Source organism: Cetorhinus maximus, chromosome 17 (assembly GCF_964194155.1).
Source record: "Cetorhinus maximus chromosome 17, sCetMax3.hap1.1, whole genome shotgun sequence".
Taxonomy (NCBI): Eukaryota; Metazoa; Chordata; class Chondrichthyes; order Lamniformes; family Cetorhinidae; genus Cetorhinus; species Cetorhinus maximus.
The window spans coordinates 51784841-51809548 of NC_135895.1; the positions used below are offsets into that span (position 1 = coordinate 51784841).

Genomic DNA, 24708 nt, shown 5'->3' on the forward strand with positions numbered 1-24708 from the left:
CAAAACTACACACAGTATTCGAGGTGCGGTCTCTGTATAACTGAAGCATAACTTCCTTATTTTTATGTTTAATCTCTCTTGTAATAAAGAACAGCATTTCATTAGCCTTCTTAATTACTTGCTGTACCTGCGTACTAACTTTTTGTGACTCTAGCACTGGATCACTTAGATCCCTTTGCACCTCAGAATTATGCAGCCGTTCTCCATTTAAGTAACACTCTGCTTTTTTGTTCTTCCTGCCAAAGTGAACAACTTCAAATTTTCCCACATTAAGCTCCATTTGCCAGATCTATCCCCACTCACTCAACCTATCTAAATCCATCTGCAACCTCCTCATGTCCTCTTCACAACAGACTTTAATGCCTATTTTTGTGTCATCTGCGAATTTAGCTACCATGCCCCTCATTTAAGTCATTGATGTAAATAGTAAAACTGAGGCCCCAGTACAGACCCCTGTGGGACCCCACTCGTCACATCCTGCCAATCAGAAAAAGATCCATTTATGCATATTCCCTGCTTTCTGCCAGCCAGCCAATCTTCTATCCATGCTAATATGTTACCCCTACACCATGCACTTTTATTTTCCATAATAACCTTTGATGTGGCACCTTATCAAATGCCTTCTGGAAATCCAAGTACAGCACATCTACAGGCTCCCCTTTATACACTGCACATGTTACTCCTTCAAAAAACTCCAATAAATTGGTTAAACATGATTTTCCTTTCACAAAACCATGCTAATTCTTCCCTATTACTTTGGGCTCTTCTAAGTACCCAGCTATAACCTCCTTAATGATCTATTCTAATAATTTCCCCATGACAGATGTCAAGCTAACTGGCCTATAGTTTCCTGTTTTCTGCCTCCCTCCCTTCTTGAATAGTCCTGCTGAAGCCAATGGACTTTTGAATGGCTCGCTGCATTTTACAGTCCTGCCCCCGTCGCTGTAAAGTTCCACCCTTTTGTTTTCTTTTTTAGATTTTTATGGTGACAGGAGGAACAGAAGAGTTCCTCCGGGCCCCACAAAAATCTTCAGGTCCACTCAAAGCTGTCCCCCTCATATTCCAAACTTGTCTCCTGCAGAAATATGTTACTATATTTGAACCTGAATGTGGTTCAGGTCTCCAGGCTGCTGCTTTGGGAGGTCTCTATTATGTTTCTCTGCTGATAATGTCAGGTTTCAGAAAGGAAAGGTCAGTTTCCAACCCATTGCATTACCCAGACTCTATCTTTTGAATTTAAAAAATCAACAGTGCAACATTTCTGATATCAAGCCATGTCTTCAAGATGCTGATCATGCAGCATGTTTAGATAAAGATACTGGCACATTGAGAGCAAATATGCAAGTTAGCTAACACACTGATTCACTCATAAACTTTCAGATCAGATTTATTCAGTGACAGAGCATTCTTCCTTATATCAACCATAGCTGCTGACATTGATACAATCTGTTCTGACTTTTCAATCAGATGAGTGCTTCGCTGTTGACAGCCCTCGGAGGTTGTTCACAATTGTCCTGTTGTGTGATTTGGCCATTGCATTGTATGCATCTTTTGAATAAGGTACAAACCTTAGAGTTGTTGGTTAAATTGGGATATCCTTTTTCAACAAGTTTCATGCAAAATAATAAAATATTACCCTATCTATTGTAGTAATTGTAGGATATAAGTGTAATTTGAACTCGTGTCCATAGGTGTGAAGGTAGCACTTGGATTGTTGTGTTGATTTTCGCTTATGATTGTGTTGTTTTAATTTGTGGCGTCATTTCCACTCTGTTCACAGGTACAAACATGATGATTCAGAAACACTGCATGATTTAGTTGTGTTTACAGCTACAGATGGATTTAACGCCGCAGATGAGGTGTTGAAAGTAAAGGTAAAGACAAAGGCAATGTGTCAATATATGTTGTAACATATGACAAGAATCTATCTCAAAGCTTTAGGTTACATTGCAGAACAGTGAGTTGTAATTTGATTCCTACATGAGCACTGTCTGATACATACTTTAATATTTCTGCTCTGCACAAACAATACAATTCCTAAAAAAGGGACTTTGCAGTGTGTTACAAAGCATTAACAGCATAGAAAATGGCTATTCGGCCCATCAGGTCCATGCTGGTGTTGATGTTCCACATGAACCTCCTCCCATACTACTTCATCTCACCCCATCAACATATCCGTCTATTTCTTTTTCCATCATGTGCTTATCTAACTTCCCCTTAAGTGCATCTATGCTATTCATCCCAACTGCTCCTTCCTCATTCTAACCACCTCTAGGTAAAGAAGTTTGTCATGAATTCCTTATTGGATTTATTAATGACCATCTTATAGTTATGGCCGATAGGTTTGCTTCCACCCTCAAATGGAAAAATCTTCTCTACATCAAACCTATCAAAACTTTTCATAATAAGAACATAAAAATATAAGAAATAGGAGCAGGAGTAGGCCATTGGCCCTTCGAGCCTGCTCCACCACTTAATATAATCATGGTTGATCTCTTACTTCCACTCCACCTTCCCGCACTATCTCCAAATTCCTTAATTCCCTCAGGACCAACAATCTATCATCCTATCTCTTGAACATACTCAACAACTGAGCATCAACATCACTCTGGGGTAGAAAATTCCAAAAGATTCACAACCCTTTGAATGAAGAAATTCCTATTCATCTCAGTCCTAAATGATTAACCCCTTATTCTGAGACTGTGACACCATGTTCTAGATTTCCCAGTCAGGGGAAGCATTTTCTTACCATCTACTCTGTCAAGGCACTTAAGAATTTTATAATACTTCAATTAGCTCGGGCTTGTTCAATCTTTTTGCTCGGAGAGGGGGGAATATTTGTATATTTTCTCAATCAAGAGGCCGATGAGTAAATTTCGGAAAGATAAGGGGCTTAGTTTTACGCTCAGTGTGCGGCCATGCGCCTGACACGCTCGAGCATAAAATAGCGCGCGATGATGTCGGGCGAGCGTCATGACGTTATCGCACACTCGCACAATATTGCGGCTAGCGGGCACGCGCGAGAGTCGGCAGTGCGCCCACTGACAATTAAGAGGCCTATTGAGGCCATTAAAATATCAACAGGGATTTTTGGCTGCCTGTCTAACCTTACAGTTGGCGGGCGGGCGAATCGGCCAGGCAGCTTTTGCATTTTTCAAGAAACCTCATCTAAGGGCAGGATGAGGTTTCCATAATTAAATTTTTTAAAAATCTGCGCACAGAATTTTAATAATGTCCATGCACAGGTGACGCATTCCGATGCATAGACATTTTTTCCGGATTTTAAATTCTGTCTTTATTGATTTTAAATTCGTCAGCTCCCTGAGGCAGCTCTCTGGCTTCAGGGAGCTTTCCTTCTGCGCGCCCCTGCTGACTTCAGCGCGCGCCCTCTTCCCACCCCCCATCCCAACACCGCTGAGTATCTCAGCACATCTTTCATTTTGGCCGCCCGTTAATTGGCCAGCCAGCGTGAAACCACGGCCAGGGGCCGATCGCAGGCGGCAGCCCATCCGCTGGCTACTACCGGGCCCACCAACCACGGCCGCCCGCCAACCAGAAATTCTACCCAAGGTTTGGCACAACAATAAAATGAATTTCAAAAAAAAGTTGGGTTTTTAAGGGATGAAACAATTGCTGAACCAAAGTACAGCATTGTCATAGCAATAAATTGTTAATTTAAAAAAGAGTAATTAATGAAAATGAGCAGAGTGTTAGAGGGTCATAGTGTGTGTGACCGGCTCACTCCCAGTCTCAGGCTGCTCACTCACCCTCACCCACTGTGAGTAGGTGCTTGTGTGTGGGTTGGTGTGTGGTGGTGAGAGTGATTGAGAAATGTGAAACTGGGTGCACGGCAGATTCGCACTCCCCACACACACACACACACACAGTCTCATGCACTCCCCCCACACATACACAGTCTCTCGCACTCACCCCCCCCGCACACACACACACACACACATACACACAGTCTCACGCACTCCCTCCACACACACACACACAGTCTCACGCATTCCCCCCCCCCCACACACACAGTCTCTCACACTCCCCCATACACACACAGTCTCTCGCACTCCTCCACACACACACCCAGTCTCTCGCACTCCCCCCTCACACACACAGTCTCATGCACTCCCCCCCCACACCCACACACACACACACACACACACACACAGTCTCATGCACTCCCCCCACACACACACAGTCTCACGCACTCCCCCCCCCACACACACACACACACATACACAGTCTCACGCACTCCCTCCACACACACACAGTCTCACGCACTCCTCCCCCCCCCACACACACAGTCTCACGCACTCCCTCCACACACGCGCACAGTCTCACGCACTCCCCCCACACACACACACAGTCTCACACATCCCTCCACACACACACACACAGTCTCACGCACTCCCCCCACACACACACACAGTCTCACGCACTCCCCCCACACACACACACAGTCTCACGCACTCCCCCCACACACACACACAGTCTCACGCACTCTCCCCCACACACACAGTCTCACGCGCTCCCCCCCCCCCCACACACACACACACACACATACACAGTCTCACGCACTCCCTCCACACACACACACAGTCTCACGCACTCCCTCCACACAAACACACACAGTCTCACGCACTCCCCCCACACACACACACAGTCTCACGCACTCTCCCCCACACACACAGGCTCACGCGCTCCCCCCCCCACACACACACACACACACACACATACACAGTCTCATGCACTCCCTCCACACACACACACAGTCTCACGCACTCCCTCCACACAAACACACACAGTCTCACGCACTCCCCCCACACACACACACAGTCTCACGCACTCCCCCCCCCCACACACACACACACAGTCTCTCGCACTCCCCACACACACACACACACAGTCTCTTGCACGCCCCACACACACACCCAATCTCTCGCACTCCCCCCCGCCACACACACACACACACAGTCTCTCGCACTCTCCCTACACACACACACACAGTCTCTCGCACTCCCCCTACACACACACACACACAGTCTCTCGCACTCCCCCCACACACACACACAGTCTCACGCTTTCCCCCACACACACAGTCTCTTGCACTCCCCCCCACACACACACAGTCTCTCACACTCCCCCCACACACACAGTCTCTCACATTCCCCCCACACACACACAGTCTCTCGCACTCCCCCCACACGCACACACAGTCTCTCGCACTCCTCCACACACACACAGCCTCTCGCACTCCACCCACACACACAGTCTCTTGCACTCCCCCCACACACACACACTGTCTCTCGCATGCCCCCCACACACACACAGTCTCTCGCACTCCCCCCCACACACACCCAGTCTCTCGCACTCCCCCCACACACTCACACACACTCTCACTAATCCCTCCCCCCACCCGCAGACACACACACTCACTTTCTAGATCCCACACACTCACCGCATCACCATCTCCGGAATCAGCCAAAACGTCCCCCTCCACGGGCCCCACACAAATTTACCGCCACGCCTTTCCCCGGGCCCAAACTGATTAGGTAAAAACTGATAGGAAAAGCTTCTACAAGTATGTAAAAGGAAAAAGAATAGCTAAAGTGCATGTTAGTCCCTTGGAGGATGAGACTGGGGAGTTAATAGTGGGGAACGCACAAATGTCAGGGACGCATAATCAGTATTTTGCCTCAATTTTCACGGTGGAGGACACTAGTACCACCCTAATAGTGACAGGTAGTGCAGAAGGTATAGAGAAGGAGGAACCTAGAACAATCACCATCATTGGTTAAAAAGTACTGAGCAAACTATTGGGATTAAAGGGTGAAAAGCCCCCAGGACCTACATCCCAGAGTCTTAAAGGAAGTGGCAGCGGAGATAACGGATGCATTGGCTATAATATTCCAAAATTCCCTGGATTCTGGAAAGGTTCCAGTAGATTGGAAAGATGCTAATATATTGCCCTTATTCAGAAGGGGAGGAGGCAGAAAGTAGGAAACTATAGACCAGTTAGTTTAACATCTGTCATTGGGAAATTGTTGGAATCCATTATTAAGGAAGTAGTAATGGGGCATTTGGAAAGTCAAAATGCAATCCATCAGAATCAGCGTGGTTTTATGAAGAGTAAATCGTGTTTGACTAATTTGCTAGAGTTCTTTGAAGATGTGACGAGCAAAGTGGATAATGGGGATCCTGTAGATGTAGTATATCTGGACTTCCAGAAGGCCTTTGATAAGATGCCGCACAAAAGATCAATACACAAGGTAAGATCACACGGAGTTAGGGGCAATATATTAGGTTGGATAGAGGATTGGCTAACCAACATAAAGCAGAGAGTCGGGATAAAAGGGTCTTTTTCTGGATAGCAAGCTGTAACTAGTGGGTTGCCACAGGGTTCGGTCCTTGGGCCCCAACTATTTACAATCTATATTAATGACTTGGATTCAGGGATAGAAGGTACTATAGCTAAATTTGCAGATGACACTAAAATAGGTGGGAAAGTAAGTTGCAATGAAGAAATAAGAAATTTACAATGGATACGGACAGGTTAGGTGAATGGGCCAAAATTTGGCAGATGGAGTTTAACGTGGATAAGTGTGAGGTTATCCGTTTTGGTTGGAAGAATAAAACGGTGACTTATTATTTAAATGGAGAGAAACTTTAGGATGCTTCAGTGCAGAGGGATTTGGGTGTCCTCATTCATGAATCGCTAAAAGCTAGTATGCAGGTACAGCAGGTAATAAGGAAGGCAAATGGAATTTTGGCATTTATTTCTAAAGCAATAGAGTATAAAAATAGAGAAGTGTTGTTGCAACTGTACAAGGTATTGGTGAGATCGCACCTGGAGTACTGTGCACAGTTTTGGTCCCCTTAGTTGAGGAAGGATGTAGTTGCATTGGAGGCGGTTCAGAGGAGGTTCACTAGATTGATTCCAGAGATGTGGGGCTTGTCTTATGAGGAGAGATTGAGCCGTTTAGGCCTATACTCGCTAGAGTTTAGAAGGATGAGAGGAGATCTAATTGAGGTATATAAGATGCTAAAGGGGATAGACAAAGTAGATGTGGGCAGATGTTTCCCCTTGTGGGCCACACTAGAACGAGAGGCCATAGTTTTAGGCTAAGGGATGGTGGATTTAAATCAGAGATGAGGAGGAATTACTTTTCTCAAAGGGTCGTGAATCTGTGGAATTCACTACCTCAGAGTGCAGTGGATGCCGGGATGCTAAATAAATTTAAGGAGGTGATAGGCATGTTTTTAATTAGTAACAGGTTGAAAGGTTATGGGGAGAGGGAGGGAAATTGGAGTTGAGGCCGAAATGAGATCAGTCATGATCGCATTGGATGACGGAGCAGGCTCGAATTGCCTACTCCTGCTCCTAGTTCTTATGTTCTTATGTTCAATGCAATTTTGGCCCCACCCCCACTCCCCGGGCCCAATGCGACTTCACCCTTCTGGGCTGCCAAACCCTCGACCTTTAGGGGCCCAATGCTTTTGGCTTCCCGGGCTCCAGCCTTGCCATATCTTCGCTTTCTCGGTCCTGCAGACCTCAACACACTCACCAACATCAGTGTTTTATGCTCCTCCAATCAGAGGCTGTTTCTTTCCCTCAAACGTGGGCGAGAAGCAGTCTCTGATTCTAGGAGCACCTCCTTGCAGAATCTTCCATTGAAACTCACTTGTTTGGCTTACACACTTAAACTGTGAGGGTAGATGGTGATTACACTATGCAAATCCAAAATTATGATCTAGGCTAAGAGCAGAAAGCCTGACAGTAGCCAGAATTTTGGCTGGTTTTATACATTTTCCAATTGCCGGGGGTGGAGCGGGGGGAGGTGGGGGTGGTGTGGGGCAAAGAATCCTCCACCTTCCAACACGTCAAGTGGGCATATCTGGGGAATTTACGAGCTAACCTTCCGCAAGTAAGCCTTTATTAACTGGTAGGAAACCTCTCACCAACTGAGAGCTGAGACAAACTTTGCTGAGGCCCCAGAAAAAGTCCCAGAGAGAATGGATTACTGTTGTTGTGCCTATAAATGGTTCCTTTGGGAGCTGGGGATTTTCTAAATTGTGATTCCTTGGCCTAGGAAAGGCCTTGGAAGGACCTGTAATGGAATTGCTGTGGGCTGCTTTGCCTTAGAGGGGTGCATAGGATTGGGGATCAGTGAAGCACCCTTACAGGTGCCAGCTGCTCAACCCATCCATGCATTGACTCTGTCCCCACCATTTGAAACATAGAAAATAGGAGGAGTAGGTCATTCGACCCCTCGAGGCTGCTCCACCATTCATTATGATCATGACTGATCCTCTATCAACACCATACTCCCGCTTTCCCCATACCCCTTGATGCCTTTAGAGTCCAGAAATCTATCTATTTCTTTCTTAAATTTATTCAGTGACTTGCCCTCCACAGCCTCCTGTGGTAGAGAATTCCACATGTTCACCACCCTCTGAGTGAAGAAGTTTCTCCTCATCTCAGTCCTAAATGGCCTACCCCATATGCTGAGACTGTGACCCCTCGTTCTGGACCCCTCAGATAGAGGAAATATCATCCCTGCATCCCGTCTGTCCAGCCCTGTCAGAATTTTATATGTTTCAATGAGATCCCCTGTCATTCTTCTAAACTTCACTGAATACAGGCCTAGTCGGCCTAATCTCTCCTCATACGACAACCCAGGAATCAATCTGGTGAACCTTCGCTGCATTCCCTCTATGGCAAGTATATCCCTTGTTAGGTAAGGAGACCAAAACTGCACACACTACACCAGGTGTGGTCTCACCAAGGCCCTGTACAGCTGCAGTAAGATGTCCTTGCTCCTGAACTCAGGTCCTTTCGCAATGAAGGCCAACATATCATATGCCTTCTTAACTGCTTGCTGCACCTGCATGCTTGCTTTCAGTGATTGGTGTACAAGGGCACCCATGTCCCTTTGTACATCAACATTTCCCAATCTATCACCATTTAAAGATTGGGTTCATGACCTTGTGCTTGAGCAGGTGGAGGTTCCACTTGGTCACACTTTACTGGCAGTACGAGGCCCTAGTATTTCATGCCTTCGATATCCTTATGACTTTGAAGCCAATGCTGCTTTGCACTTATCAGGCAGAAGTCTTTTACACTTCGGCATGAAATATTTTAACCAGTATTGAAAAAGCTTTGAAGGCATCTCCAGACCGATCGCATGCACTAGACCTCCTCTATATTTACCTACTGGAGTAAGCACAATCCCTCAGACTGGCTTAGTAGAGACAATGTGTACTGGTCAGGTTGACACATGGATACCATGGTCAGTCACCTTCACAGCTCAGAGTACAACCGAATATGTGCATGCATATATGTAATACACAAGGGAATGAGAAGAAGCCAGGTGTACATACAAGTAGTTAACTTTGAAAACCTGCTATTTCCAAATAGTTGATTTGTTTTACCAATGTCTTTTTTTCCACCAACCATTGCCTAAGATCAGTGCTGTTCTGGACTTGATTTTCCAGATAGGTTTCTCATTAAAAAAAGTGAACTTTATTTACCGGGCTTCAGCAACAGTTACATGCTTCCATCAAGACCCACAACTAGACAAAACTCCACCCCTAAGGTTCCCTGTGCTTCAGGCTGATTCGTTTACACTGTCATGTGATACTACACAGTACAATAAGTCTTAAAGCTACAGTCATTACATTCCTTAAAGCTACAGTTACTACAAATGCCATATGTCTCACTCACTGTCCAAGATCAATCTTTGTGTTTCAAACCATACATTGTGCGCAGGTTCTCAGGCCCCATTATTTTTGGAGATATGAGGAAGGTGCGGGGGAAAGCTCCATCATGGGGAAAATCTGGCAAGGCCAGGGACACAATGTTCCTACTGAATTAAACAAAAGGACTTTGTAATATTTTTTTCTTTGTTTCTGGGGGCTGGCTGCAACCAGCCAACTGGGGACCTTTGAGGATATAATCACTCATAACTGGGAAGGGAGAAGGCTGGCGATCAGGGCTTGGCAGTGGTTAAGAGGGAGACAACTACAGGAGGGGGCAAAGCCAAGGATCAGTACTTAGGTGGGGAAGGTCTGCTTTTGCATCGGGGGGAGAAAAAGGTCACAGTCAGCAGAGGTAAAGACAGAAGTTTCCTCCTCCTCTTGAACTATAAGGAGTACTATAAACAGAGCTAGCAACTTCTGTCTCACTTTTACTGCCTGGTCCCTGAGGCATTGGGGGACTGGAAAATCTGTCTTCATGCTTGACATGCTTTAACTCTCTGATCTTTTCTTTAAGATTATACCAATCAATGATGAACCTCCAGAGCTACGGCCATTTTTAAAATCTGGTCTGCAATGTCCTGAGGGAGAAAAGGTCACCATTACCTCAGAGTACCTTTATGCTACAGATACTGATAGCAATGACATGAAGCTGACATATATGATCGCTCGTTCACCATCATACGGAGTGATACAAAGAAATGGTGTTACCGTCGATAAATTTTCACAACTGGATATCATCCAAGGGTTAATCTCCTATTGGCACACTGGTAGGGAAATAAGAAGGAGGTAGTATTGACTTTAAGCAGAAAATGGATGCACAAAATAATATTCCATTTGCTTCACAGATTTAATTGTTTCATAGTGTGTGGCATTCTCTTATAGGTTTTCCTTTTAATTTTTATATATTGTTTACAAACAAATGCCTGAAAGAGTATGAAGGTAAATTTCTGACATGCATTCAAAATGCAGGCATGCAGCAGATGTCAATTGGTCAGAAAATCTTGCAAGGAAGCCTCTGACCTGCTCTAAATAGTCCAGCCTGTAATTTTCCACTTGGGTTACAGTGTTGTTGTCCAGTGAGGTTCTTCTTAAAGAACCTCAATTAGCCAAACCAAATATAAAAACAAAGGAATTGGTGAAATGCAGAAGCATTGCTTTAGGCATCAGGTAAATGTACTTAGCAAAGTAATCCTCCTGATCTTACAGTGTATCTGCCTTCAATGTATGCAGAATGATTTAGAAAAAAATGCATTTTTGATTCTTTTGTATTCCAGTTTTGTATCCTATTTGGGTTAATACTTAGTATTTGGCTCTCTTTTTTGCATTTGTATCCAGTTTTTAATTGTATGGTTTTTCACATCTTAGCATTTCCAGAAATTTTTAAAATATTTTTAAGAACTTAATTCTGTTAAAATGGGCATTTCTCTGGGATTTCCTCTTTGCTTCAAGGAACTACAGGACAAGAAGTGGTTGCAGGAAAACACTTAGCAAATACGGCAAACTTCCTCAACATGGAAGCTGCATTCACTTGCTCTGCCACTTCTTCCCAGACTGACAGCAGAGTTTTGAAGAGGGTACATCTCTGCCCCAAGGAAGACAACACTTCTTTTCCAACACAGCGCTCAACATGACTCTTTCTGTCAAGACATTTCTCTTCCCTGAGTTATTTCATTTTCCCTGTCCAATGTTTGCAATCTAGTGAATGGAGTTCATGCAGCAACAGTCCAATCACCAAAATGTGAGCTTCCCCTTAAGGCACAGCAGCAGCTTTTTAACTGCTGCATCAAATAATCTGACCCTGCAGCCTTCCTGCGCTGGCCCAGTCTTTGCAGGGAGCATATGTTAATAAAAGGGGTTTACAAACCACACAAAATCTGATTGTGCTTGTGATCTTAGTACTGGTTGAGAATATCAACCCAATAAAGACTTGTTAATGCATTTTTTTTTTCATTCCAGGTGGTGAAATAGGATATAGTTCTTGCATGGACACTGTAACAGTAATTGTCTCTGATGCAGAAGCAGGTACGGTGGATAGCTGCTGTTACGATGGACCTCTTCCGCCACCAGTGCCACTCCATGGCTCTCTCCCTTTCTATGACCTTAACATCACTGTAATGCCAGTCAACAATCAACCTCCGACAATTGAAATTGGTTAGTTCATAATCTTGTATATTTGTATACACTGTAAGTATGCAGGTACAGCAAGTAATTAGGAAAGCTAATAGAATGTTATCATTTATTGCAAGGGGAATTGAATAGAAGAGTAGGGAGTTATGCTTCAGTTATACAGGGCATTGGTGAGACTGCACATGAATTACTGTGTACGGTATTGGCCTCCTTATTTAAGGAAAGATGTAAATGCATTGGAAGCAGTTCAGAGAAGGTTTACTAGATTAATACCTGGAATGGGCAGGTTTTTATGAGGCAAGGCTGGACAGGCTAGGCTTGTATCCGCTGGAGTCTAGAAGAGTAAGAGGCGACTTGATTGAAACATATATGATCCTGAGGGGACTTGACAGGGTGCATGTGGAAAGGATGTTTCCTCTTGTGGGAGGATCTAGAACTAAGGGCCACTGCTTAATAATAAGGGGTCACACATTTAAGACAGAGATGAGGAAACATTCTTTTATCTCAGAGGGTTGTGAGACTTTGAAATTCTCTTCTTCAAAAGGTGGTTGAGGCAGAGTCTTTGAACATCTTTAAGGCTTCCGGACTTAACATTGTGTTCAACAACTTCAGATCATGAACGCTCTCCTCCATCCTTGCCCCCTTTCCAATCCCCCCTTTTCCAATAATTCATTTTTTTAATATATTTTTTTATATATATATTTTTCTTTTCCCACCTATTTCTATTATTTTTAAATTTATTTCCATCCATTGTTTTATCTCCAACTTTTAGCCTATTTCGATCCCTTCCCCCCACCCCACCCCCACTAGGGCTATCTGTCACTTGCTCGTCCTGCTTTCTACCCTTAATGTCACCATTAGCACATACATTAGCTAATATCACCACCGTCAACATCCCTTTGTCCTTTTGTCTATGACATCTTTGGCAATCTCTTCTTTGCCTCCACCTATCAACCCTCTATCCAGCTGTACCTGTCCCACCCCCCTCAACCAGCTTATATTTCACCTCATTTTTATATTTCCTTAGTTCTGATGAAGAGTCATACGGACTTGAAATGTTAACTGTATTCCTCTCCGCAGATGCTGTCAGACCTGCTGAGTTTTTCCAGCTATTTTTGTTTTTGTTTCAAATTTCCAGCATCCGCAATATTTTGCTTTTATCTTTTTTGCTTTCTTTTCACTTTATGTTGAGCTGGATTGTTCTCTGCTTGCTATCCTCCAAAGGTGGCATGACTTCTATTCCTTATCTATTACCTGGACATTTGCCTTTACCAAGTTAAGCTATGCATTACCTCTCATGACTCCTCTGATATATTGTGCTATAAAGCAACCACAAATTATATTTACTAACTCGGATTCAAAAACATTGGATATTCCTGATTTCCATTTGCACCATTGAAGGCATTCATTGTAATAACTTTGCTGTTTACATATACCCATTTTTATCTCTTCATCCATCTTCTTCTGACCTGGTGGTCAAACGTTACCATTGTATTTTTTCAGATTAAGCTAGCTATCCAGCGTAGTTAATCTTGTAACTTTTCACATCCCACCAGGATAATTTCATTTTCCCAATAAACCACATTCACTGCAAATCCAGTGAAATGACAATCTTGTTCAGACAATCTACAGTGTTGGATGATGTGATAGTTGTAAGAAGCACTATTTGATGCTTGGGATTAATTTGCACTGTTTGGGCAAGAAAGAGGAAGTTTTACCATGATTCGAAACAAAGCTATTTGTGACAAGCAAGTACTTAATCCTGGTGCTCGGCCCAAATAGTTGGTAAATGTTCACCTCTCAGCACTGACCTTGATCAATACAGAAATTTACCTCATTCCAAGCAAATATGCCCAAATGTAAATTGCCTTTATTCTAATGTCTAGAATGCATCATCGAAGATAACTCTAATGTAATGGTCTGAATCAGCAAATTATTATAAAAATGTGGGTTTAACAATAATAGAACATTGTCTTAATGTCCAAATCAGATAAGTGACCATTGAGAAAGTGAAATCTTTTGAAATCTATATACGATGATTGCCACATCATCAGAGAGGATGTAAGGCCTAATATGAACAGGGACTTTGAAATTCTATTCATGCAGAAAACTGATCAAGGTCACTGGTGACACTACAATCCATCTGCTAGACTGTGTAGTCAGAGGAAATATTAATATACACGGGTAGGTTCAAGTCCACTGCATTCAAAGTTAAGATTCTGCAAATATTGCATCCACCAAACACAGATGCTAGACCCCATATGGGAGCTGTGGGCAATCTCCCACATGCAGTTTTTGATTTAGATAGATGGGTATAAATGCAAACTTATAGAATTGGTGCTTTATAAGTGTTCATAAGACTACAATGTTGTATGGATTTAATGAAACTTTATTAGACAGAATCAGGAATATTAGCTAAATATCTCAAAATGTCATTGTTGTTAAATGTAATCAAATGAAAAAAATAGATTTGAAACCAAATTACAAATATTTGCTTCTACTCTTGGAGCATCTGAGTTTTTAAAAGTATTTTTCCTTTTTTTTAATACCCCTTCTTTCCTAAAAAATGCAGAGGGAAAGCTTCATGAATGCTAGCAGCCATCAATATGTGACCTAAATATTAGTGGTCACACTTTCAGCTGCCGTGGGCCTAAGATCTGGAATTCCCTCTCTAAACTTTTTTTACCCCTCTCCTCCTTTAAGACTCTCCTTAAAATGTCCCCCTTTGGCCAAGTACTTGGTTAGCTGTCTTCATATTCCTTATGTGACTCTGTTAAATTTTGTTTGATAATTTCCTGTGAATCCTCTTTGAATGCTGCCAGGCCAGGGGGTAAATGATGGTTCGTGTGCCAGCTCAACAGAGGGTGAAGTTGAGTTCTGCTATAGGGGACTCAGATGAGGACTTCGCTGGGGTGGTATACGGGAGAGTACTGATAATGATGCACAGTGAGATGCTGGGTGTATTGGCTGGTCTATCAGACAGCTTCCTGGCACTGCCAAGGAGCATGGGGAAGTCCAGCTCCAACTTGACAAAGGGTATCACACAGACCTTCCCTCTCAGCAGCCTCCACTCCATCTCACTGACATGTTGCAGACCCAGAGACGCTGCAATTGCAGACCACACCTCTTTCAATCATTGTGCGGGCAGGTCACCAAATCCTCTGTGCTCCTTGTGAGGATGAAGCAAGACTCCTTGATAAATCCAGGAACTCACCACAGTATCTCTAAAAACCCTTCAGAGTAGTTCCTGAATCTTTGCAATGGCAGAAATTTTCTAAATTACCTTACCAGCAAGTTGATTGCTTGGCCCTTTAAATAAAACTACTTCTGTGTCCTTCTTGAATCTTCTTTGGTAAGTGATAGGATTGAATGTATTTGTGTGGTCCAGATTTGTAAGTAGAGTATCAAATCAGCCAATGGACTGTTTAATGTCCAGAGGGGTCTTGACAGAGTGGATGTACAGAGAATGTTTCCTCTTGTGGAAGAATCTAGAACTAGGGGTCTGGGTTTAAAAATAAGGAGTCGCTTATTTAAGACAGAGATGCGGAGAAATTTTTTCTCTCAGGGGGTCATGAGTCTTTGGAGCTTCCTTCCTCAAAACACAGTGGAAGCAGGGTCTTTGAATATTTTAAAGGCTGAGTTAGATAGATTATTGATTAATAAGGGGGTGAAAGGTTATCGGGGGTAGGCAGGAGGTCACAATCAGATCAACCGTGACCTTATTGAATGGCAGAGCTGGCTTGTAGGGCCGAGTAGCCTACTCCTGCACCTAGTTCGTACGTTAATATTATGCCTGTGTCAGCTCAGAGGTTTGCAGGTTCACAGAGGATGCCCATGAGAGTGCCTTTCCCAGTGAGGATCGACAGTGATGCCATGGATCTGATTTTCCCACCCCTAAAGTTTGCCTTGCTCCAGTTGTGTTTATACTGCAGTCAGTGTGCAATAATGCAATAATCCCTCAGATGGTTTCACACCACCAGTCGGAACTGAATGTAGCTGGGTTCAAAACAGCTTCTCTGGTGCAATAGTCAAAAACACTTTGCACCAACGCGAACTGCACTATAGGGGCAGGATTTTACCAACCTCCGGCTGGTGAGCTGGGAGGCAGAGGAGCCATTAAAATAGCAAGGAGCTGTATCAGGACGGCTCCTTGATTCAGCCCCGGTACTGGGGCATTTTCCCAGCAGTGGGCTGCGAGGTGGATTGGCTTCCCGCTCCAAGGAAGTCAGCAGCTGACTTTCATACTTAAAGGTCCTATTAAGGATAATCTTACAGAGCTGCCTACATTTTGCCAATAACTTCATGGAGATGGCCTCCCTGCAGCCATCTGGGTGCCATCGGAGCTGTAGGCTCCATGGCCTAAAGAAGGGATTGGGGCCGGGAGGGTGCTGGCCTGGGGTGGGGGGGGGGGTGGGGTGTGTGGATGGGGAGGGTGATGGTGATGGAAGGACAGTTCCACAGCCCCAGCAATCTCCCCGAATAGTTTTCCCCTACAATCCTTGGCTCCCTGAAATTTTCATTTACTGGCTTGTCCAAGACTTGAGGTCTCCTACATAACTCAGTAGTGACCATTTCTCCCAGTGGTGCTGCTGAGTCTTCAGAACTGCCAGCCTCTGATTGGGCCAGCAGCATCAGTAGCCATCCTTAGCTGGACAGTGGGCCCGCAGGCGGCCATCCACAGTAAAATCGCTGAGTTTGTCTTCCTGCTGGCAGATGTGGCTCGGGAACCGACTTTCCATCTCAATATTGGGGTCCCGAAGCCCGCAGTAAAATTCTGGTCGATAAACAGTCCATAATATTCCTTGATGCTCTTGTAAGTCTTGCTATTATATTGTCACAGTAAAGCTACTTTAGTCACATAACACAGCATTACCTCTTATTTGTAGGAGATACATTTACAGTGGATGAAGCATCACAAGCCAGTTTGGTTTTAGAATTTCTGTCTGCCACAGATGAAGACACCATCTCAGAGGAACTAATCTTTGTGCTGGAGAGTTTGCCCCAGTATGGATACCTAGAGAACACACTCCCATCACCAGGTTATGAGAAGAGCAATGCTGGAATAAATATAGGTAAAAAATGTCAGTTTAATCACCAAATAATTTCTACAGGACTTAAACTTTTACACTTGAACACATACAAAAAAAAACAATCTTTGAATAATTGGTGTCTAATAACCACTGTAACTGCAAAAATGCAATGGACTTTTGATAACTGACATAAATTGTCAAAATTAAATATTTAACATTAATATTGAAATTATTTTTATTTCTTTTCACAATCCGAAGCATAAACCATGCACAGCTTGATGATTAGCTATCATGTTAAGTATTAATTTGCTGCAATAATGCAGGCAAATAAAACTCCTGTGGTCTATTTAATGAAGAAAATGGCCTCTCTTCCCTTAAATGTTTCCCAACTCAGTTACATAATTGCCCTGACCTCCAGTTTTATCTAATATTTTTTTCTGCATGACTTCAAGTTCAGGATATGAATATTTTTTTAGATATATCATGGGCATAGTTAGTTGAAATAATAGAAAATGTGTAACTAAGAGGCAATATATTAGTTAAATTCAGTCACACATGGGGCTGCTACTTTTAGATTGATATCAAAACCTGGTAATATGTTAAGAGCCTGGAAACTACATTGCCCTGCCAGCGGGCACAACTTCTGTCAATCAGTATGCAGCAGTACTAACCATTACGCCAAATTTCAGGGGCAGGACTATTACCATAAAAGGGCAGACAAACAACTTGTGGAATACTCTGGATGTCTGTCCCATGGGCTGTGGAAATTCAGAGTAACATCATATTAGCTGGGAGATCAGAATGCACAAGCATTGGCTGATCTCAGTATGCAAATACAATAGGCTCATTGTACTTTTCAAAGGCATCAGGAGGAATAAGATTACCTTTTTGAAACTATCAGGCAGGACAATAACCGCAGTGAGATACAGGATGGCCAGAAGTATATTACTGAGAGTATCAATAGTGGCTTAAAACTCAACAACCAACAAAGGGTGTGAGAAGTACAGTATAATGACTTGAGAAGCCATCAAGATAATACAGACGGTGAACTACAAACACTGTGGTCTAGCCTACATATTAAATCACGTTTTTCAATCTGATAGTTCAAGAAATTGCAAACCTTATAATCAGGACCCATATGCAGCATGTTTTTTTAAAATTCATTCATGGGATGTGGGCATCGCTGGCTAGGCCAGCATTTATTGCCCATCCCTAATTGCCCTTGAGAAGGTGGTGGTGAGCTGCCTTCTTGAACCGCTGCAGTCCTTGTGCTGTAGGTACACCCACAGTGCTGTTAGGGTGGGAGTTCTAGGATTTTGACCCAGCGACAGTGAAGGAATGGTGATGTATTTCCAAGTCAGGATGTTAAGTGGCTTGGAGGGGAAGTTCCAGGTGGTAGTGTTCCCAAGTGTCTGCTGCCCACATCCTTTTGGATGGTAGCGATTGTGGGTTTGAAAGGTGCTGCCTAAGGAGCCTTGGTGAGTTTCTGCAGTGCACCTTGTAAATGGAACACACTGCTGCTACTGTGCATCGGTGGTGGAGGGAATGAATGTTTGTAGACAGGTGCCAATCAAGCTTTGTCCTGGGTGGTGTCAAGCTTCTTGAGGCTGTTGGAGCTGTACTTATCCAGGCAAGTGGGGAGTATTCCATTACACTCATGACTTGCGCCTAGTGGATGGTGGACAGGCTTTGGGGAATCAGGAGATGAGTTACTCACCATAGGATTCCCAGCCTCTGACCTGCTCTTGTAGCCACAGTATTTATATGGCTAATCCAGTTCAGTTTCTGGTCAACGGTAATTCCCGGAATGTTGATGGTGGGGGCTTCAGCGATGGTAATGCCATTGAATGTCAAGGGGTGATGGTTAGATTCTGTCTTGTTGGAGATGGTCATTACCTGGCACTTGCATTGTGCGAATGTTACTTGTCATTTGTCAGCCCAAGCCTGGATGTTGTCCAGGTCTTTGGACATAGGCTGCTTCAGTATCTGAGAAGTCGTGAGTCAGTACTATTGCCAGAATGTTGTCAGGCCCTATAGCCTTTGCAGTATTCAGTGCCTTCAGCCGTTTCTTGATATCACGTGGAGATCGAATTGGCTGAAGACTGGCATCTGTGATGCTGGAGACATCAGGAGGAGGCTGAGATGGATCATCTACTCGGCACTTCTGGCTGAAGGTGGTTGCAAATGCTTCCGATTTATCTTTTGCACTGATATGGCTCACATTCTGCAATCATCAGCGAACATCCCCACTTCTAACCTTATGATGGCAGGAAGGTCTTTGATGAAGCAGCTGAAGATGGTTGGGCCGAGGATGTCCTGGAGCTGAGATGATTGACCTCCAACAACCCAACCATTTTCCGCTGAGCTAGGTATGACTCCAATCAGCAGAGAGTTTCTCCCCTGATTCCCATTGACTGCAGTTTTGCTAGGACTCCTTGATGCCACACTCTGTCAAATGCTGCCTTGATGTCAAGGGCAGTCACTCTCACCTCACGTCGGGAGTTCAGCTCTTTTGAACCAAGGCTGTTATGAAGTCAGGAGCTGGGAGAACCTGGCGGAACCCAAACTGGGCGTCAGTGAGCAGGTTATTGTTAAGCAAGTACCGCTTGATAGCACTGTTGATGACCCCTTCCATCACTTTACTGATGATCGAGAGTGGACTGATGGGGCGGTAATTGGCCAGCTTGGATTTGTCCTGCTTTTTGTGTACAGGACATACCTGGGAAATTTTTCACATTGCTGGGTAGATGCCAGTGTTGTAGCTGTACTGGAACAGCTTGGCTAGGGGTGCAGCAAGTTCTGGAGTATAAGTCTTCAGTACTATTGCTAGAATGTTGTCAGGCCCTATAGCCTTTGCAGTATTCAGTGCCTTCAGCCGTTTCTTGATATCACGTGGAGATCGAATTGGCTGAAGACTGGCATCTGTGATGCTGGGGACATCAGGAGGAGGCTGAGATGGATCATCCACTCGGTACTTCTGGCTGAAGGTGGTTGCAAATGCTTCCGATTTATCTTTTGCACTGATATGGCTCCCCCAACATTGAGGATGGGGATATTTGCGGGGCCTCCCCTTCCAGTGAGTTGTTTAATTGTCCATTACCAGTCACGACTGAATGTGACATTGTTCCAACTGCATGTTATTTTTAAGTGTAGACTTATTACATTTCATTGCCCATCCCATGAATATACAGGAAAAGAACTGACCTGTCCAGTAATGTGCACTTATCACTGTGAGCACAATACATAAAAATCTGTGACAATTATGTCTAATATGCTTCTACTTTGCAGTAATATTCTTCTCTATCTTTCTGAAGTGCCATAGTTTCTTTTGAGAATTCCCTCTAGGTCCTCACTGTAGCCAAAATTGAGTTTATATGTTTTTTGATGTATCATCATTAATTAGCTCAGGAGCATGCTTGTTGGCCAACCTCCTAGACAAAAAATGTCATCTTGCTTCCCTATAGTTAGTTAATAAGCAACTGCAGGACCTGGTAAGTGAAACAGGAGTCATGACTTTGTTTCTGAGGGCTACATAGAAATAAAGCACACCCCATTGTTGAATAAGAAATGTTTTATCATTTCTATTAGCTAAAATACTATTGATAAAACATGCTCATTTTTGCCCTAGTGATATTTTGTTTGTGGAACATAAAAAAATAAAGAAAACCATGAAGCTAAGAAGTAAAAATATGGCCATAATGTGTTGTGAATAGACCACTTTGTGATTGATTTTCCATCCAGTTAGGTAGATTCTGAGATCAGGAATTTGTTAGAGTAAATTTAATAATAATCACAACAATCATTCAGTATTCTTTATAAGTGTCTAGCTGCTTTTCCTGCATGTTATGGGTCAGTAGTGAAGGTTACACCATCACTGTCAAACATCTAAAACTTGCCTGGAAAATCTAAGTCAGAAATTTGGATCAGCAATCGACTTGTTTGGCACCCCATTCACCTCCTTAAACATTCAGTCCCTCCACCACCAGCGCACAAGTGTGTACCATCTACACGATGCATTGCAGCAACTTGCCAAGGCATCCAAACCCATGACCTCTACCACCGAGAAGAACAAAAGCAGCGGCTGCGTGGGAACACCATCACATGAATGTTCCTCATCAAATTATCACCATTCTTTAACTGTCGCTGAGTCAAAATCCCGGGGCTCCCTCTGTAACAGCACTGTGAATGTCCTAGACCCATGGACTGCAACAGTTCAAGAAGGCAGGTATCACCACATTCTCAAGGGGAGTTAGGGATGGGTAATAATAAATACTGGCCTTGCCAGCAATGTTCACATCCCATGAACAAATGATCCCGTGTTTTCTTAACATTTCCAAATCCAAAGTTCAGGTCTGGATTTCTGTAGGTTATAATCAGTTTGATGTGCACTTTTTGCAGTAATCTACCACAAATCATATCATTGATGGAGCTTGAAATCCAAACTAATATAAATTAGGTACGTTTTAAAAGAAGAACCAACCACAATTGTCCACTTAAGCCAATTTGGTTTCAGTGATTATTTCAAAGATCGAGTGTAATGATGGGTTATATGAAAAGCTTATAGAGAAAATAATTGTTTTATATGTAGAATAATCGTTTTTTTTTTAAAAACTACTTAAGGAGGCCAGAGCATGACACTTTCATTTGGAATCTAACAGATGTTCAAGTTTGGAAGGATAGGGAAGAATAAGCATCCAAATCCACAGATTTTACTTTCTTAACATGGTATGGTTAGTCCTTCAGTGAAATTTCAATTAAGCTACAGTCCAATAACATGATCATAAACTGCCACTAACACAATCATCAAATTAAGTACTGGAAAAGTTCATGCAACAGCAGATGCAATACAAATTAGTTTAGTGCAAATCTCATGAGAAATTATCAACAGTTCAAGAAACATTTTATTAGTAGTTTTCATTTAACCATTGACATCCATTGATAGTCATGAAGGATCTCTTTGATGCGTTTTGGGATAGTTTATTATCGTAAAGATGCAACACAAATATTGTGAAAGATGACACAACAATATTATTGCACCACTAGTTTTAGCATCACGTATCTGGTAAAATTATCCCAATTATTCTAACAAGCAATCAGTGTCCCTTGAATTCTGTAAACTGCTGATCAGTGTGTATTCTGTGAATGGTGCACATTTAAATTAATTAGCCTAAAAAGATTAACATATGATACCAAATAATCTTAAGTGGTATTTTTAAAACTATATTTGGGGACCATGCGCTATATGCTTAAGAACAGTAGATTCTAACACAAGATATCAAAATAATTGTTTGTAATCTTGTACCTCATAAGATAGCGGTGAGGGTCAAGATCTTTATACCTCTTTTAGTATGTTAAATCTTCACACTCCACTCTCCTTAGTGAAACAAGTGAATGGAGTGTAATGGTTGTTGTGCCTTCTATTGGCTGATCCAACCGATCTTTGCTTTGTGACTCTCTGTTGGACTAAATATTATTCTATAGAGTGAGAAACTGAGAGTCTCCCAGGCTCCCAGCTAAAGAAATGTGGCATGAATGTGAATTATTTTGAATGATTTTTGTTTTGTGTGCAATTTTAAACCATAGATGTTTGATCCAATCTGTTCGTTTAATAGCTTCCTTCAGTCTGCAGCACCTCAGGACAGGCTACATCAACTACGTCCAGTGCAGACATTACCAGATGGAGCCCACAGCTGACCACTTCATGGTATCTGTTAGCGACGCTGTACATAAATCTATAGCAGTGCCGTTTTATGTCATCATCAACCCAATCAACGATGAAACCCCAGATTTGCAGCTGGGAAACATCACTGTAAGTATGGACATAGCAAAGAAAGAAAAAAAACGACTCATTTTCATTCAAAGCCTATGTCAGGTAGTTCAGACTTTATTTTATCTTTTATTCTGTATGACAAGTTTATTTTTTTTTTAAATATTTTAGACCTCGCCAGATGTTCCATCATTAATAACAGCACAATAACCATTTGGTTACCATTAATCTGAAAGCCAGTCAGTTGAATCATATTTAGTTGTTTGAATTTGAAGGAGAAAGACATCCAAACAGTGCATCAAAATGAGTATACTCTCAACTAAATGGAGTTGTATGTGTCATGTATAATTCAAATGTAAACACCAGTTGATTTTGCAAAGTTTTACCATTGTTTGTGGTAAGAGCATGTTTCCATGGGAAGAATGCACTGTTTCTTTCTTCCTGATGGCTTCATAATTAGCCAAACAAACCAGGCTTAATCCTTAGGGTATTTTCCTTAAGTGAGGAACTAAGGCAGGACACAGATAAGTTGAAAAAAAGAAGCTAAGCTAAATCAAAGAGTAGTTAAGTTGTGCCCAAACTTAAATTCTAAAAAACACAATCTGGAGTGGACAGTCTACAGTCAATTAGCCAGTCACTGAATGGGCTAAAGAAAATCATTGACATCCATTTTCAGGTGTGGGGGTTGTGCCAGCAAAATGCCAGCGTCTGTTCCTATTGAGGCAGGTATTGCACAAACATTGTGCCGCCTCCTCATTTAAATGTTTGTACCCTTAGGTTGAGCAGGGTCTACATTGCTGGTTGGCTGAGTGCTGAGTGGGGGGCCCAGTGTGCACTGATAGCACATGGTGCAGCTACATTTCTCCTCTTAAAGGCAGCCCTGTCCTTCTTAAAGGGGAGCTTCATTCAGTAGAAGGAAGCTGCTGCTGACTGCCTACACTGACATAGATGGCAAGTAGGAGCTGCACAAATAGAGCACCGGGGAAGGAGAGGTTCACAGATACATTGCTAGTGGCCTTATTGGTGGAGGTTGCCAGGAGCAGAGAGGTCATGTTTCTGCAGCAGGGACCAGGAGGCCCTCACAGATCACCCTCCGAAGGAAATGGGAGCAAGTGGCCAATGAGGTCAATGCCCAGAGCCTGACAAAAGGACTTGGCAGCAGTGCCAAAAGAAGTTCGGTGACCTTGTGTCTGTGGTCAATGTATCTTCACATGATATATCCAACTCTACCACAAACCTCTGCATCACGACCCATCTCTCACCCAACAACAGTTCTTAGCAACTGGGGCTCATGCCTAACATTGAGATACTCCACCTCATCTTCATACACCTTCAAATGATGCCAGTCTCACACCCACCTTCCAATATTCTATTTACTTCCAGCAATTCAACTGTGGCAGACTTATCACCCAAACTCAGTACAACACAATATCTCATCCTGTAAGAGAGAGGGAAGAGGATAAGATGCACAGGGTGGCATCTCCTGAGCCCTAAGATGATTCTTCACATCATGGGGCCAACTACAACAGAGCCCGTTGCATCTGGCATCACTGAAAACATTGAGGATGATGGTATATTCCTCACTCATGTCCCTCCTCAAATCCCAGCTCACCCTCATTTTGCTATCTGGCAGAATGTGCAAACTGCCAATGGTGTGACCATGCATCTTTTGCTTTACACCCTCAAACTTGCCTTCCCCTTCTGATTTCCTGCCTTTAAAGACTGGGCACCAGTGGGCTGCTGCCAGGGCTAAGGAACAGATAGTTCATATGACTAGACGGCAGGGTCACACATGGAACCTCATATGGTGGAGCGACACACAGGAAAACAGACCTGAATCTGCACACTGTGATGTTTGGTGCTTTGCAGTCCTGCCAGACAGCCTTTTGTCTCTGTCAAAAAGCATGGAGACATCTGGCTCTAACATGGCTCAGGGTATTCTGCAGAGCTTGAAGCCCATCATTTCCACCAAGTAAGTGGTGGCCAACTCTATGGCAGCACCAGCAGATCCCCACACCCCCG

The 24708-nt window shown here is 43.3% G+C and overlaps 1 protein-coding gene across 1 annotated transcript in view; it reads left to right on the top strand.

The window, feature by feature from the left end:
* frem1b (Fras1 related extracellular matrix 1b) overlaps positions 1-24708 on the top strand; it is a 262434-nt gene that overhangs the window by 136820 nt on the left and 100906 nt on the right. The window contains exons 15-19 of the mRNA XM_078561195.1: positions 1781-1874; positions 10277-10529; positions 11719-11913; positions 16776-16961; positions 22532-22728. Coding sequence (XP_078417321.1) covers positions 1781-1874; positions 10277-10529; positions 11719-11913; positions 16776-16961; positions 22532-22728 — 925 coding nt within the window. The remainder of the gene's footprint in view (positions 1-1780; positions 1875-10276; positions 10530-11718; positions 11914-16775; positions 16962-22531; positions 22729-24708) is intronic.